Genomic DNA, 15,923 nt, shown 5'->3' with positions numbered 1-15,923 from the left:
AATGATGGTGGTGATGATGGTGATGGTGGTGATGATGAGGATGGTGGTGATGATGGTGATGATGGGGATGGTGGTGATGATGGTGATGGTGGTGATGATGAAGATGGTGGTGATGATGGTGATGGTGGTGATGATGGGGATGATGGGGATGGTGGTGATGATGAAGATGGTGGTGATGATGGTGATGATGGGGATGGTGGTGATGATGAAGATGGTGGCGATGATGGGGATGGTGGTGATGATGGGGATGATGGGGATGGTGGTGATGATGGGGATGGTGGTGATGATGGGGATGATGGGGATGACAAAGATGGTGGTAGTGATGATGGAGATCATGGAGATGATGATGGGGATGGTGGTGATGTTGAAGGGTGATGCTGATGATGACAATGGTGGTGGTGGGGGTGATGGTGAAGGTGATGACAGTTAACATTTATTGAGTGCTTACTACATGCCTGGTTCTGTGTTCTTTTTAACTTGACCTATGATAATCCATTCAATCCTCACAACAATCCTATGACTTAGGAGCCAGTTTTCTGCTGATTTTTCAGAAAGGGAAATCAAGGCTCAGAGCGGTTCGATACCTGCTTAAGGTCACAAGCAGGGATCATGGCAGAGCTGGGATCAGAACCCAAGTCCCCAGGTCCCCATCCAGGGCTGCTCCCTAAGGCCCTTTTGTCCCGCCAGCGACCCAGGACTGCGTATGGTGGGGAGATGTTTGGGCAGAGGGGGGTGCAGCCCAATTTCCCCACTGGGGCTTCCTGCGACCCATTGGCCCGAGGTACTGGGGGCAGGATGCGAGGCCCCTGAACCTTCTTTGGCACCAGCAGCTCTAGGCCAGTAATAGTTGTCCTCATCCTGGGGGCCTTTTGGAGTTATTCTGGGAGCTGGGCTTCTCTGAGGTGAGACCAGGAGCTGGAGTTTTCCCAAGATAGCTGGGCGGGGAGGGTGGTGGTGGTATCTGAGGCTGGACCTGGGGGAGAGCCATGCCCTGTGGTTGGCCAAGCACGGTGGAGGGAGCTTGCCCAGCAAGCCGTGTATGACGGAAGTCACAGCTGTGTGTGTCCTGCACCAGGGCAGCCAGACCAGGGCTCTGCAGCATTTTGAAGGCCTTACTGTGAGGGCCGCTCTGGTGGCGAAGACATCATAGGTTGAAAACTTCGAGGTTCTAGTATTTTAAAATGAGTAATAGTAGCAGCAACGTAGAAGTAAGAGTAACTGCAGTTACTATGCGTAATGGTCATAATAACACCAGTGCCAACAGTAATCAGGGCAGGGGAGAGAATGGAGTAGAGAAGCAGCAAGCAGAGTGCCAGGACTCTGGATCCGACAGCCTTGGGTTCGAATTCCGCCTCTGTCGCTTCCGAGCTGTGTGGTCTTGGACAGGTCACTTTACCTTTTAGTTTCTTCATCCGTAAAATGGGATAATAATAGCCTTTGAGGCTTCCTGGGAGGAGTCCATGATCTCCTCTGTATCAACACCGAGCAACTGTGCCTGGCAGGTGGTCAGGGCTGAGCTGTTGCGCGTGATCATAACCGGCACCATGACAACGAGCTCTATGTATCATGTGCTTTATTGCATTGTCTCATTTAATTGTCAAGTCAACTTGACTGCGTAGGTACTGTTTTCATTCCCATCTTGCAGATGAATAAGCTGAGGCTCAGGGTGCTTGAAGTCCCTTGTTCAGGGTTACCCAGTGGCAGCTGGTGTTTGAACCAACCTTTCTGATTCCAGTGCTCCCAGCTCACTCTGCTTTGCCCTGCTGGTGCCTCCCTGTGTGGGGACTCCCTTTTCTGGGGGTGGGGGGGGGTGGCTTTTTGAGGGTTGGCTGAGAAAGCCAGCAGATAGGCCAGAAAGAGCCATTGATGAGGAATGTACTCTACATCCATCTTCTGGTTGGGGCTGGAGCTCGTCTGCAGGGGTCCCCCTCACTCTACCGAGACTCAGTGGGACCTAGAACTATTCTGTCCTGCCATGAGGATGGACACAGAGCCTGCACTCCTGCCTCAAGTTCAAGGAGCCTCAGTTATCAAGAGGCATCTCTCATTTGTTTGGCATTCATTCATGAGAGAGAGAGAGAGAGCACTGAGCAAGGGAAAGGAGCAGAGGGAGAGGGAGCAGACTCCCCGCTGAGCAGGGAGCCTGATGCGGGACTCGATCCCAGGACCGCGAGACCATGGCCTGACCTGAAGGCAGACGCTTAACCGACTGAGCCACCCAGGGACCCCTCATTTGTTTGGCTTTTAAGGAAGACTCCAGGATAGGGAGAGTTAGTTTTAACAGGACATGCTTAATGTGAGGATCTAACACTGTGCATTCTGATGTGGTCCCAAGTGGCCAAAATCTGGGAACAACATCTAGGAAAGGTTAAATTAGAGACATGGTCGTGGTTGTGGTGTGGTGCTTTGAACAGGGTGGGAGGGGGATAGAGGGCCTCAGCGGAGTGCTAACCTGCTGCTTCCTAGCTGTGTCATCTGGGGCAAGGCATTTCACCATTCTCAGCCTGTTTCTCCATCCATCCATCCATCCGTCCGTCCACCCACTGTCCATCTATGTATCCATTCACCCACTAACCCACCCATCCACCCACATATCCGTGCATCCATTCATCTACCCACCCATCCACTCCCACAGTCTCCATCCATCCACCCATCCACTGACCCGCCCATCCATCTCTCCACTTACCCACGAATCCGTCCATCTACCCACCAATCCATGCATGCATATATCTGTCCGTCTATCCGTCCATCCACTCAATAGGCATTCAGGGAGTCCCCTAATAAGAACTGTACCAGATGCTGGGTCCCCTAATTAAGACATTGCCATGAAAATGAGGTTCACAATCATCAACAGAAAACTAAATTATGGACCTTCACACATGGAATGTTGTGCAGCTGTTAAGAATGTGGCAGGTCTATGGGAACGGATAGGGAATGGCCTTCAGAAATATGGCCAAAAGGAAAATAAACATGGCAGAAGCATGTATAGTGTTACCACCTGTGTAAAAAAGAAGTAACAGAACGGTCTATTTAAACACATGTATACTTGGATTTGCCTAGAGAATTTCTGGAAGGACACCTAAGAAACGAGTATCAGAGACTGCCTCTGCGGAAGGAGACTGGGGCGTTAGGGATGGCAAGGACACTTACATAGCACTCTGCCATTTCAGGGTGTTTGAATTCTTTTCTTGTAGCACGTTACCTATTTAAAACTAAAAAAAAAAAAAATAAAGACTCGAGTGTCTGCATAATGATATGGAAAGACAAGAGAACAGCAAATTACAATGCTGTCCATGACACATACGTGATTAAGAAGTATAGGGGGCTGTGGAAGGAGAAAGCGGCACCGAGCTCAGCCTGGGACAATCTAGAAGGCTTCCCAGAAGAGGTGAGGCCCGAGATGAGGCTCCCAGGCTGAGTGGAGGTTAAGGGAAGACATTTGGCAAGGGCATTCCTGGCAGAAGGAATAGCAAGGGGAAGGCCTAGTGGTAAGGTTCGGCATCCTGGAGCAAATCCATCGATGTGGTAGGAAAAGTTTGGACAACTGGGAGCCATGGACAAGGTCACTTTTGTTTAGGGAGACCCCTCTGGCAGCCACGCGCAAAGTGGATCCCAGCAGTGAGGCTGGAGGCAGGGAGACCAGTGGGGAAGCCGGGGGAGAAGAGGAAGGTCTAGACTGAGGCAGACGCTGAGGGGCAGAGAGGAAGGGACTCAGGAGCTCTTTTGGAGATGGGAAGTGACACCTCATCACAGGACCGTGTGCAGCCACTGAAAGCATTTTAGCAAATTGATTTGCAGAGTGCACCGTGGTCTCACCCATGGGTGCACACTGGAAGCTCCTGGGGAGCTTTAAAAACACCAGTGCCCAGGCCCCACCTCCAGGACATGAGATTTAATGAGGCGCTGGGGTTAAACCGGGCTTCCAGACGACTCTGATGTGCAGCCAGGTCAGGACCATGAAGCTTGGTGGTGAGGTGGTCAAATGAATGGATTGGGGCTCATCCTGTGTTGGTGTACCATCTCCATGTGAAGGCTCAAGGCTCAGGTGAGTCTCCGGTGTGCGGTCGGTCGGAATCTTTGGTGTGTTCTCCCAAAAGCAAACCAAGAAGTGTGGGCTTTGGCTTAAGTCAGTTTAAATAATGTCCACCTCAGAAGGTTGTCACAAGAAGGAACAGAATACCAGTGTAAGGGCCTGGCATGGGGCTTGGGTGCAGGATACACTCTTGAAACTTCCACATCCACATCTCCCTGCCGAAGTTTGACTCAGAGGTGCTCAGATCTACTTTAAGCTCATTGAAGGGTAAACGACGCCCTCGTGTGGTTAAAACTATATTTGTCTGGGCAAAGCGGGGCGAGGGGGAGATCTTGAATGTAAGTCACAAAAATTTGTTTCTTTTAGCTGCACAACCATGTATTTTGAGGTTTGGACTGTTCTGGTAATGTTGCCCGAGCTGTTTGTGAGCGGTCTGTGATGTGCAGAATTCTGGTTCAACCCTCAGGAGGATGCTAACCCCAGGCAGAGAGGTCTCATTTTTTAAATTACAAAGAAAAGCGGTGGGGGAATTGCAGTGTCGCCATATATAATGAAGAAAGGAATGAGACCAGCTTAGCCTAGAGGGATTGTGAATTAAACAGTAGAATGTGCCACACAGGACAATTTGACATGACTCCACCCAGAGGCCCTAATTGGAGATTCCTATGAGGCCCTGTTCTGTGGCCCTTTCCACAGGCTGTTGAGGGAATGGCCCTTTGAAGTTCTGGACTCAGGACTTCTCCGGGACTCAGAGGACTTTTTGCTTTTTCTTTTTCTTTTCTTTCTTTTTTTTTTTTTAAACAAAGGAGGTATATTTAAGAGAAGAGACAGCCAGCCCACGCCTGGACAAAAAACCACCATCGGAAAACACACATCTTACTTTTGAAGAGTTGAAGGAGATTTGAGATGGTTAGCTGGTACTTTAAGATATTTTTGCTAGAAAATTGGGCCTCCTTTAAGTGGGACTTGGTTGATGCAAGACCATGGGTACCTCGCAGAATGATACCCACAACCCTGGGGGACAGATGGGGGTCAGGAGGGACGGTGGGTAGGTTAGGCCTGCAGGGGCCAGGGGTGGATGTTCCTTAAAGCTCACGTCACTGTACCTGGAGAGACAGTTCAGAGTGAACTACTCAAGTCGCACACCTGTGCAGGGCAGGACGGGAGAATGGACAAAAGCAGTTTCTTCCCTGTGGCCTGGCTCCCCCGCTACCCAGAACCATCCAGGCAGCCATCAGAAGTCACAGGCATTAGAATCACCTGTAGGGACCTAAGCCAAAAATCCTGGGCCTAGAAATCTCCATTTTCAACTCATCCCTTAGGTGTTTTTTTTGTTTGTTTTTAGTCATACTGTTACAGCCTTTAATGTATGAAATCTGAATCCCATCAGTGATATATATGTACCTAGATAAACTTCTTGGGTCAAAGTTGTGGCTAAATTCATTTTTAAGTTCAGGGTTCCAAGCAGCTGGGCCAGTTCTCTAAAACCTCAACAGCCTTTCCTCCCAATGAGAGGAACAACGACCTGTGCTAATTCCATCACAACATTCATCACACTGGATTTTAACTACCAGCTTATCACTCTTGCACTAGGTTGGGGACCCCTTGAGAGCTGACGGGCACATTCATTTGCTATGAAGTAGGTACCAAATTGTTTGCTACATGAGTAATATACATGTTTCTATTCAAATTGTATATATTTATCCATAATTACTGAGTATTAATCTCCAAATATTCTATAATCTGATTGAAAATCCTCACAAAGAAACTGACACCAAGGCTTCTGATGTAGCCTGTGCTAAATCATTTTTAAGACTTGTAGCTGAGGCATTTTAGTATAAAAAGCTGGTACCTCTATACGCAAACTAGTAAGAACTTCAAATTCATCATCTGTTCTTTTAGCTTCGCCTTCTAGAAAAATCTTCAGCTTTATCCATTCTGGCTGCTATGTTCGGAGATCCTCCAGTCTGGGTGACTTTAAAAGCATCATTCGTAGGTGAGCAGCTCGGCTTTCTCTTTTAGTGGTGGTAGTAGGCCTTTATGCCTGTGTTCGTGTTGCTTCCCATTTTGTTATTTGGGGTCCAGACCCACCTCTGCGGTGGCCACTACTGAAGGCAGATTTTGGTAGACTTTGAAAAGCTTGTTTTGCCAGAGGCTCCACGTGCTTCGGGGCTTGCAAGACGTAAGGTTCTGCAAATTCCCCCGCGCCAGAGGGCGGTCCAGCTGCTACCATGGCCGTGGCCCTGGCTTGGCCTCGCTACCCTGAGAGCACACTTCATCCCAGCCCGGGGGCCACCAACTCCACCCCTCTACCGGAAGGTGACAAGGCCACCACCACAGACACAGGCGCTCCCCGCTCCCTAGCTGCTCTGTAGCTTTAGGGGATTGGCAGAGCCAGTGTTTCTCAGGTTTTATCATTTCACAATCCAGTGAAATTACAAAAAGATTCTTCTGGACTCCTGTTGATTTGACAATCTATTTTGTAAAGTACAACGAAGAGATGGCTCTCTCCTTTCACCTTTGCCCCCATTCCATAAAACGTGACACACATCTGGCTGGCTCTGTCCATGGTCTTTACTGTCCAGTTTGCTCAGAAAGGTGCGCACATCATCATGGTCCAGCACCTGGGAGCCTCAAGGGGCTATGGGCAGAACCCTGGGGTGAATGAGGGATCCAAGAGGCAAAGCTTATCAGAGAAAAACATGGTTTTACATTCTTTTATTCTATATATATATGCAATATATTTATATATATGCAAATCTGTTTTATGTACAATAATTGGTTCTATCAAATAATCATACCATGGCCTTCTATTGGTAATCTTCACCAAGATAGTTTTAGGTGAAATTAATATTTGCGCACTTCGTGGACTACCACACTTGAGCCTTCGTGACTAACTTCAGTTTTGAGGCCATGCATCCAAGTCAAAATATACACAAATAGGGTTAAGGCGCTAAGAGTGGGCTGAAAGAAAGCACAGGACTTGAAATGAGTAAACTGTATATTTTGCTTGCATGGCAGCCCCCAGGTGACCACCAAGCGCTGTGTGTGTCTCAGAGCTCCTTTACTATAGCGTGGGGGGCTTTTGAACATCTGTAGTGATTGCGCAGTGGGTGGACAGAGAGCAGGTCTGACCTGCTGGAAGCTTTGCTGAGGGCTCATTTCTTCTCCGCCTCTCCTTTCTTGGGTTCTTGTTTCAGTTTGTAATCCGCTAGGGCAGCCTTGATTGCATCTTCGGCCAGCACTGGAAGGAGCACAAGGAAAGACAGTTCGTAGACTGTACAGAGAGGGTCTTGGGAATCGCATCTTTAAGAACTGGAGGGCAGCGGTGCTGGGAAGGGCTTACCAGAGCCCCCTGGCCATGGTGCTGGGGGTCAGGAGCAGGCCTGGAAAGCCAGCCAGCTGTTTTCTGAGCCTGATTACTCCTGCCCGTGGCTTAGGAGGCAGACTAGGGTTTAAATACCTGGGATTCTAGGCTAGTCCCTCAGCCTCCTGGAATCCCCTTTCTGTTCTATAAAACTGGGACATTCTTTCCTTGCCAGGATAGTGTGAGGATAATAAAGTGACATGTCGGAAGGCCACAGGAGTGGTTAGTTAGTTCTCATCTGCTCACACGGAAGTCAGGAATACATGAAGTGAATGCTATTTAAGCTGCCATAACATAGGTCATGCCACTTTGTTGACAGGTGGCATCTGCCACATCCTCCTTAGGGATCCCAAATTTGAAAACTCTTACTTTGGAGTCAATATTAAAATGAGGCTATGTGGGAAAATAAAAGTAAGCAAGTGGCAGAGAGCAGTAGCTAAAGGCTGCAGTGCCCAAGAAGGCCAAATGAAAAGGCTGGGGGTTTCTGAAAATGTTGACAAGCTATGACCTTTACTCCTGGGTTCTTGGAATCCCAGCTCAGGTGGAAAGAACTTGGGTCTTAGCAGACTTCCTGACAACTGTGTTAGCACGTCCCTGCCCCTCAGTACCCCTGTGAGTCTTACTCTGGCAAGAGGCCTGGCTCTCTGCTGATTTTTAACTAATTTGGTCAGTAAGTTAAGGCTACTGTTTCTCATTCCCTCCTTCCCCTAGAAGGTTGAGAGAAGGTGGAAAAAGCTTTAGATTTAAGACAGAGACTGAATTGGAAAGCCAAGTGTAAGTCTTAAGGCATCTGGGCTTTCTCTTAGGACAGTGTACAGGGGACTGTTGCTCAACGGGGCTTAGTCATTCCGTACACATGGAGGCAGACTGTATACACAGTAACAGCACCTGGGAAGGAAGTGGTAACACATGAGACAGATAGGATTATGGCAGAAGCTGAATTTTCTCCTTTACTCGTCCAAACTTGTCTCCCAACAGGGTGGGAACAGCACAGATTCTGGAATCAAAGATTGGGGTGTAGGGCCTGGCTTTCCCACTTAGAAGCCATGTGACTGGCGTGCTTTAAGCCGAGCCCTGCTTTCCCGGTAAGAGGGAGAGATGATGACGCCGTCTGTGGACTAGAGGACAATTCTGAGGCTTAGAAAAGATACCACAAAGTGCTCGACTGACGCCCAGCACACACCACCTCCTGTAAGACCCTCCTGGAGATAGGTTGTGAGACCCGGGGGCTTTAACCATCTGAGGGTTATGGACTCTGCAACCAAAACGGACTCGCCATTACTCCGCACAAATGCCAGTTGATGCCATTACAAAACTAACTCCCAACTGTGCCGGCGCGTTGGCATTATGGAGCAGAGACTTACTGGAGCAGTGCAGTTTCACGGGGGGAAGACACAGCTCCTTGGCGATGTCCGTGTTCTTGATGGTCAAGGCTTCCTCCACCTGAGAGGCATATGTGAGAGAAGAGTGGTTTTAGTCTAGCTTGAGGAACAGGCAATAAAAAAGGAAGGCCATAGAGGCCCTGACGACAGGGTGGTGGGGGATGACTTTCCATTTAACAACCCCAAAGGACGCGCACTCGTGCGTCAAGGCCGCAGCTGGGGGGTCCAGCATGGAGTATACACAGTCCACCAGGTGGCTGGCTAAGCAAGGCCGGCAGACACTTCTACAAGCCAGCCTGAGCCGTCTCTTAGGGGTCTGCTTGAGGCCAGCGACAGGAGTGTCTCTTTAAATTTAAAAGCAGTGGTTTCCTATTCTGGTTTTGTGAGTATCAGCTTCACTGATGTCCTTCTACCAAATGTTTAGAATAAATCCCTTCAACTAGAAGTGCTGACTGGTGTCAGGGCGGTCAGAGAGATGGCAAGTAGGCCAGTGGCACTCCAGCACTTGGCAGTGGCACAGACCGGTCTTGGGATCATCCTCTGCCCAAAAGAGAATCTATCTGATTGAAACAGACCAAAAAGGATGCCTGAGTTTGCTCGAGTGCCCAAGGGCATGGGAGGCAGATGCACGTGGAATGGAGCCCTGCTGCTGCCTTAAGGAGAGCCGGGGTTCCCCATCTGTCCCCTAGTTTCCCAACTCCGCTGACTTCAAGGGTAAGGCTTCATGTTCTGTTCCTAGTAACTCAGATGGGAGGACCTTAAGGTCAAAGAAAGGCCCTCTTCCTCCACTTTCTGATCACAACTCAAAAGGCCAGATTCTGGGAGCACAGGTACCTTGTCTCACTTGCCCTTTTCCCTGAGGACAGGTCTTAACAGATCACTTCAGAGGCACCTCCTCCAAATCAGGTTAGGTCTGTGCTCGCCAAAGAAGCTCACCGGCCAGAAGGCCCAGAGCCACAGGAAGCAGGGGGCACAAGGCATTGCTGTAGAGCTGCCCAGCTCCGCAAGCACACACCTCCGTGACTCAGCTCCTGAACTTGGTCCCTTGGGGCTGCAAAGATAAGCAGCCCTGTATTTTGGCTTTTCCGAGAAGTTTTAATGACTGGATTTTGGAAACTCCAGCTCTTCACTGGGTTTGGGACCTTCTACCTCTGCAGCTGCTGGGAAAGAGGCTTTGGCAGAGAAAAGAACAGAAAAGATGCTCCAGCTCCTCTCATTTCCACCCTCAGAGGGCCTGCCAACGAGCCACCTGGATCATTGTTCTGGTTTATTTGTTCACTTTGCCTCCATCTTTGCTGTTTTTGATTCTTTAATCCCTCTTTTAGCACAGGCTAGTTATTTCATGAATCCTTACAAGCCACCTGCAATCCTTCCTGAAACATGATGGAAGGAAATAAATAAGAACACAAACCACAATACAACCTCTCCCACCCTTAGACTCCTAAGAAATTTTAATCAGCAAACTTGGAGAAAGCCATAGATTTCTTTGTAGAGAGGGAGAGGTGAAGATTATTTTCTATTTAATTAAAATCAAAACTAAACAGAGGTGCCTGGGTGTTTCAGTCGGTTAAGCACCCAACTCTTGATTTTGGCTCAGTCACCATCTCAAGGTTATGAGATTGAGTCCTGCCTTGGGCTCTGTACTGGGTGTGGAGCCTGCTTCTGACTCTCTCCCTCTGCCCCTCCTCCTCCTCCTCCTCTAAAAATAAAAACAAACAAAAAAACCCTAAACAAAACACCACCCAAACCCCCAAATAAAAATGACCGACAAAAACCTCCAAAATAAGAAACACTTAACAAAATTATCCATAATCCCCAATGTAGAGAATTTAATCAAAACCTGAGGAGAAATTTAAAAAATTCTTAGAATATTTTGAAAAAAATCAGCCCCCCATAACTAGACCCTTCCCTTAACTCAGAGGCAGGTTTGTCAGGAATGTGATTCAATTCTGTCAATCTGCAAGCAACCTTACCGTCTTCCCTTTTACCCATTCAGTGGCTAACGAGCTGGAGGCAATAGCAGACCCACAGCCAAATGTCTTAAACCTGGCGTCCACAATCTTCCCCTCTTCATCCACTTGAATCTAGAAAAGAGAGAGGAGGTAAGCAGTGGTTCCTGGGCTGCCCTGTAGAACCTGCATTTATGGGGTTCACTGGGGCTCTCCCCAAGGGCTTTGGTCTTGCTTTCCACATCCTAAGTTTTAACATTACTGAATTTGATTTGTCACAAAGAGCTCGGTGATGAAGTGTTAAATGTAGGAATGATCATCAGAGTGATACAGGCCTACTTGGTAAAGATAAGCTGAAAGATATGTCCCCCCGTTTTATTTTGCAACACTAGTCTGCTTTTTGGCTATGAAGTTCTGCTCCTAGCTGCTCTGTCAATCTGCATCTTTAAATGCTGGGAGAGTCTGCAATAAAGGTCTCTGGTTAGTGCTTTTTAGTTTGGCATGAAATGACATCTAGTGGTTTCTCCTGCCTTGTTTTTGTTTTCCAAGATAGGCACGAAGACCTCTGGCAAGCTGCCTCCTCGCCACGATGAAGTAGATGTGGACAAAGCTACGGTTTACTCAAAGCACCAGTCACTACCTTTGTGTTGTTTCCAATTTGGGGGAGGCTTGACATGTGGCATTTCCTGTCTCACTGGGGATTGCTAACTGAATGGTTGTGGTTTTCCTTTGATCAGTAAAATTCACAAAACTTTCTACTTCGCTGAAGTTGGAATTTAAGCTGATAGTGAGTAGAAAAGCGACACCGGAAGAGGCCAGCACAGTGTACAAGAGAACTACGATTCAGTCTCTGCCCTAATAATTGTTAACTTCGAACCATGTCGTCATCTCACAAGAATCCATACAGAGCCCAAATGGAAAGCTGTGCGAGCAAATGCTTTGTAAACAACGAAGCACTGTATGAGCAACGGGATCACTGTCATTACCATCAAAGATGAAAACCAGTGGTACCTGCAATTTCATTACATCACCACATGCTGGAGCCCCCACCAATCCAGTTCCAACATTTTTTGATGTCTTGTCAAGGGACCCCACGTTTCTAGGATTTTCATAATGATCAACAACCTGAAATGAGAAGGTTAAGAGAAATCTATGATCACCCTTTTTTGTTACTGGTCTCCCCTACCTGACGGTAAGCTCCTTTAAGTCAGCAAGCTGAACCTGGCAGGCAGCCACTAAGCATCATACTTCACCTGGGGAAGAAGGCTTACACTTATGTCAACAGGGCTTTATGACCCAATCTTTTTGTACCTCTTCTCCAACTACCTTCAGAGATTTTGAGTTACTGGAGAAAAATCAGCAAAGTCATGTCTTAAATCCATAGTTTTTTTTTTTTTTTTAAGAATTTATTTGAGAGAGAGTGAGCGAGAGAGAAAGCACAAATGGGGGGGAGGGACAGAGAGAGAAAGAAGCAGACTCCCCACTGAGCTGGGAGCCCAACCTGGGGCTCTATTCTAGAACCCTGGGATCACGACCCCGGCTGAAGGCAGACGCTTAACTGACTGGGCCACCCAAGCGCCCCTCCATAGGCTTTTTGATCACAAATAATTGCCCGATCTTTACCACCTAAGTCACCAGATTTAGGCTCAAACAACATTTCTGGTATTTCCAAATAAATCCATCCTCAAAAGATGATTAGTATTAAGAATTTTAAAAATAAGTATGGTCCAGCAATCGAAGGATTTCCCGGAAGCCTCAAGGAGAATGTTACACGAGGAACAATGCTGTGGAATGTGTCCTTTTGTGTATGATAAAACAGTAACCGTCCTATTACTCGATTTCAAGGGCCGAAAATCACTCTGGGGGAGCAGCGCACCCTGGTGGCTGAAAGGCTGCTAGCCCACGTTCGTCGAGCGTGTATGTCAACAAAACACATCCCTAGGCGGGGGAGGAGCGAAGTCCCAGGCCGACGCAGAAGCCAGAACAGAATAGTTATCTATTCAAACTGGCACACAGAGGGCTTTAATGTAACCTTGAGGCTTGTTTCCTAGTTAGTCTAAGTCTCCGGATCTTCCGGTCTCTTTTTACCCACTTATCCGACCACGGATTTTGACTCCAAGCCCAAGGACCTACAAGATAGTACTTCGTCTGGACTTTTTGCCCCATGTTGATTCTTTAGTTAGTCGTTTCCGAGTGGGAACTTTATGCCTTCGGAAGGCAAGGGCTGCAAACTATGCACCTATCCCTACTCCCCAACGCCTCCCCGCCCTCCGGCAAAAAAAAAAAAAAGGACAAAATTAAAACATTATGACTGATGATTACGTGTCTGATTCCATTAGAGGCTGAGTTCCTACAACAGTAACTGCACCGTAAATGATCTCCATGTGCTGGGCACCATGCCGAGAAATCCAGAAACACTATCTCGTGTAGGTAAATGCTAAGAACCCCATTTTACAAATGGGGAAAACAGGTTCAATGCAGAGCAGGGACTTGCCCAAGGTCATCTGGATAGGGCAATGGCCTCGCTGAAGCCGGAGCCCGCGCCAGTGTGCGTCTGTCCCTGGAGTCAGGCTGGCAGGTCATAACAGGGCCTTCCTTCCTGGGCTGTTGGGTTTTGAGGCACGAAATCGTAGCCAGCGGCAGGGCCCACGCGCAGCGGTTAGTTTTATCTGCGCAGCGAAGGAAACCTAGTCCAGTCAGAGTCGAGTGAGGGGGTGGCCCCTACCCCCGCCGCAGTGGGGGGCTCCCAAGGCCGCTCACAACCCCACGGCCACTCGTCTCGAGATAGGGCCTCCGCTGAGCGCCGGCATACCTGGGTCCTTTACGCGGTGCTCGCCCCCCGCCCCCTTGCCTGTGCGGGTCCCGCGCATCCCCTCATCTGCCGTTACCTTCTTGTGATAGAGCCGGGCCGGAGCCGACAGTTCCCGGACAGGCAGGCGCGGGCTCCGCAGCAGCAGGGCCGACGCCGCCCGCCTCAAACGGCCTCCTCCAGCCGCCGCCATTTTCCGGGCTTGCGCAGGCGCAGGCCGAGTGCGAGCCGGAGGAGAGGAACGCGCCCGCGAGTCGGCTCTCGGCTTGGAGCGCGCAACCCTTTTACGCCACCGCGACTTCGCGCCTGCGCCCTTCCCCTCCGTGCACGCGTCGGCCTTAGGTCCCTGTCTTGACCACGCCCCTCCGGGGTGGGCGGGACGCTGAACTAAAAGACTGAAGTTGGAGGGTTTGTTCGCAGTGCAGGATTTGGATTTGAGGGGGCCTCAGGCAGGAGTGGGGACCCAAGGTTGCGTTCACAGAGCCCACCGCCAGAATGCGGCATAGTGGGTCAACCAGTCTACTTTTCTCAACCCGATTTTGCAGCTTAGGAAGTTGAAGGTCAGAGAGGTTTAGTAACTTGTCCACGTCTGTCCCAGACAGACTGATTTGGGACTTAAGGAAGGACAATCCTGAGTTAGAATCCGGATTCTGCTCCTTCCTGGCTGTGTGGCCCTAGGCGAATGACAGCATCTCTTTAAGCCTTGATCCTCGCTTTTGTACTAATTCAGGGACAATTCATTGAGCAAGTGTCATGTGTCAAGGTGCTATACTAGGCTTTGGGGATCCAACAGAAAGAAAAACACTAATTCCTTACATGACTAACCTTGCTAATGAGGGAAAAAGGCAACAAATAAACAATATTTTCCTACCTCAAAAATGGGAGCGTAACAGGAAACGAACAGGCCATACCCCGATTTTTTTTTAAAGTATGTATGTATATGTCTGCATGTATTTCTTTTTATAAAGCAGCAAACTGACATATTTATATGACAATGCCTGAAAATGAAGAGTTTCCAAACGATTAGTAATGAAATTTATTAATATTGGTTCGCAGAATATGATTTTATAGAAAGCAGAAAACACACCTGTATTTAACACTTACTTAGGCACCAGGTATTACATAAAGGGGAGGAGTCTTTTTGGGAACTAGGTTTTTCTCGGGAATGGTGCAATCGACCCTTCCCCGGGGACTTAAAGAGTTTTCTCTGCGTTTGAGGCTCAGTTGCTGGGGAGACTGAACCACGCGCCAGGTCGTGTTAGGCGCTAAGGAAGGCATTCATTCCGATTCCTTTTGACCTTCTCAAGATGGCGCCAAACCCTTCACTTCAGTCATCACTCCCTGACTTCCTCTACGGCCTTCACTTCCTGTGCAAAGACCCAACATCTGTCCGAAGTTGCGACGGGACACATGCCGTGTTGGGGTGTTCTTATTCTGAGAGAACTTTTACACCTATGTAAAAGCAATACGAAGTTTCATGCATTCCGAGATTTTCCCGCCATTCGAGGCTCGCAGTTTCTCCTTCGGTAGTAGGGAGAGCGGGGGTTTGATCAGGCGCACGCCGCGGGCAGCTTCTATTTCAGCGGGTCTTCGGCGGCCGCGAGAAGACCCGGGAGTCACTGGAAGCGCAAGATGGCGACGGCGGCCGCAACATCGACTTCAGAAACGGAGGCTGAGCCCAAGGCCGGGCCCACCGCAGAGGGCGAGGAGGATGACGTTAAGACGGCTAGGACGAGGAGGAAGGTGTTATCGCGGGCCGTGGCCGCTGCGACGTACAAGGCCGTGGAGCCCGGGTGGGACCAGCCGGAGGAAGGTGTGAGTGAGAGCGATGGGGACGAGGAGTACGCCATGGCTTCCTCCGCGGAGAGCTCCCCCGGGGAGTACGAATGGGAGTATGACGAAGAGGAGGAGAAGAACCAGCTGGAAATCGAGCGGCTGGAGGAGCAGGTGCGTCTGGGGCTGGGCGGCGGGCTCTTTTCATCAGGTTCCCAGGCCCCGGCCCTTCTCCCCGGTCTCCGGCGATAATAAAGCCGCCAAGGCCGCAGAACCGCTATTAATCACCGGGCGCTTTGCAAGCGTTATCCCATTGAACGCGCTTGCGGCGAGCGACCCAGGGAAGGAAGTAGTGTATTCCCCGTTTTACGGGAGGAAATTGAGGCTCCTCGTGGAGGGAATTCTGTAGCTGAGGGTTACGCTTCTGCAAGTGGCGAACCAGGCCTTGAACTCGGAAACGACTCCAGAGCTCCCGCTTTTAACCACACCGTTAAACTATGGTCAGCAGTAGCAATAAAATTGTACTCCTCAGAGAGTGGGTTTTTTTTCCTTTCTTTTCAGTAGCGATGCCCACAATGATGAACTACGGTGTGATAGACAAAGCAGTGAC

General features: G+C 49.2%; 2 protein-coding genes across 7 annotated transcripts in view; one reads left to right on the top strand and one right to left on the bottom strand.

The window, feature by feature from the left end:
• Positions 1-6,720: 6,720 nt before the first annotated feature.
• ISCU (iron-sulfur cluster assembly enzyme) lies at positions 6,721-13,815 on the bottom strand. The gene is made up of 5 exons (XM_027577276.2): positions 13,620-13,815; positions 11,743-11,856; positions 10,756-10,866; positions 8,765-8,843; positions 6,721-7,277 (listed from the first exon to the last, which is right to left on the bottom strand). The coding sequence occupies exons 1-5, from the start codon at positions 13,731-13,733 to the stop codon at positions 7,192-7,194; spliced, it is 504 nt and encodes a 167-aa protein (XP_027433077.1). The 5' UTR covers positions 13,734-13,815; the 3' UTR covers positions 6,721-7,191.
• Positions 13,816-14,577: 762 nt separating this feature from the next.
• SART3 (spliceosome associated factor 3, U4/U6 recycling protein) overlaps positions 14,578-15,923 on the top strand; it is a 37,133-nt gene continuing 35,787 nt past the window's right edge. For 4 of the 6 annotated variants that reach the window (XR_003516889.2, XR_003516888.2, XR_003516887.2 and 1 more), the window contains exon 1: positions 14,578-15,487. Coding sequence is in view for 2 of the 6 variants with exons in the window: in XM_027575965.2 (XP_027431766.1) it covers positions 15,173-15,487 (315 nt within the window). In the remaining 4 variants the exon portion in view is untranslated. The remainder of the gene's footprint in view (positions 15,488-15,923) is intronic. The other 2 variants (XR_003516890.2, XM_027575966.2) reach the window with 1 other exon arrangement.

The sequence above is a fragment of the Zalophus californianus genome, chromosome 14 (genome assembly GCF_009762305.2).
Source record: "Zalophus californianus isolate mZalCal1 chromosome 14, mZalCal1.pri.v2, whole genome shotgun sequence".
NCBI classification, from domain to species: Eukaryota; Metazoa; Chordata; class Mammalia; order Carnivora; family Otariidae; genus Zalophus; species Zalophus californianus.
The sequence above is the reverse complement of the archived record's forward strand: the minus strand, read 5'-3'. Positions and strand labels throughout refer to the sequence as shown.

Bases quoted from the DNA above. Each gene is read 5' to 3' on its own strand.
- ISCU (XM_027577276.2), bottom strand. From the start codon at position 13,733: ATGGCGGCGGCTGGAGGAGGCCGTTTGAGGCGGGCGGCGTCGGCCCTG. The intron at 10,867-11,742 runs GTACCACTGGTT...TCTCTTTTCTAG, and splicing joins GTGATGTAATGAAATTGCAG to ATTCAAGTGGATGAAGAGGG. The intron at 8,844-10,755 runs GTAAGGTTGCTT...TATGCCTCTCAG, and splicing joins AATGGGTAAAAGGGAAGACG to GTGGAGGAAGCCTTGACCAT.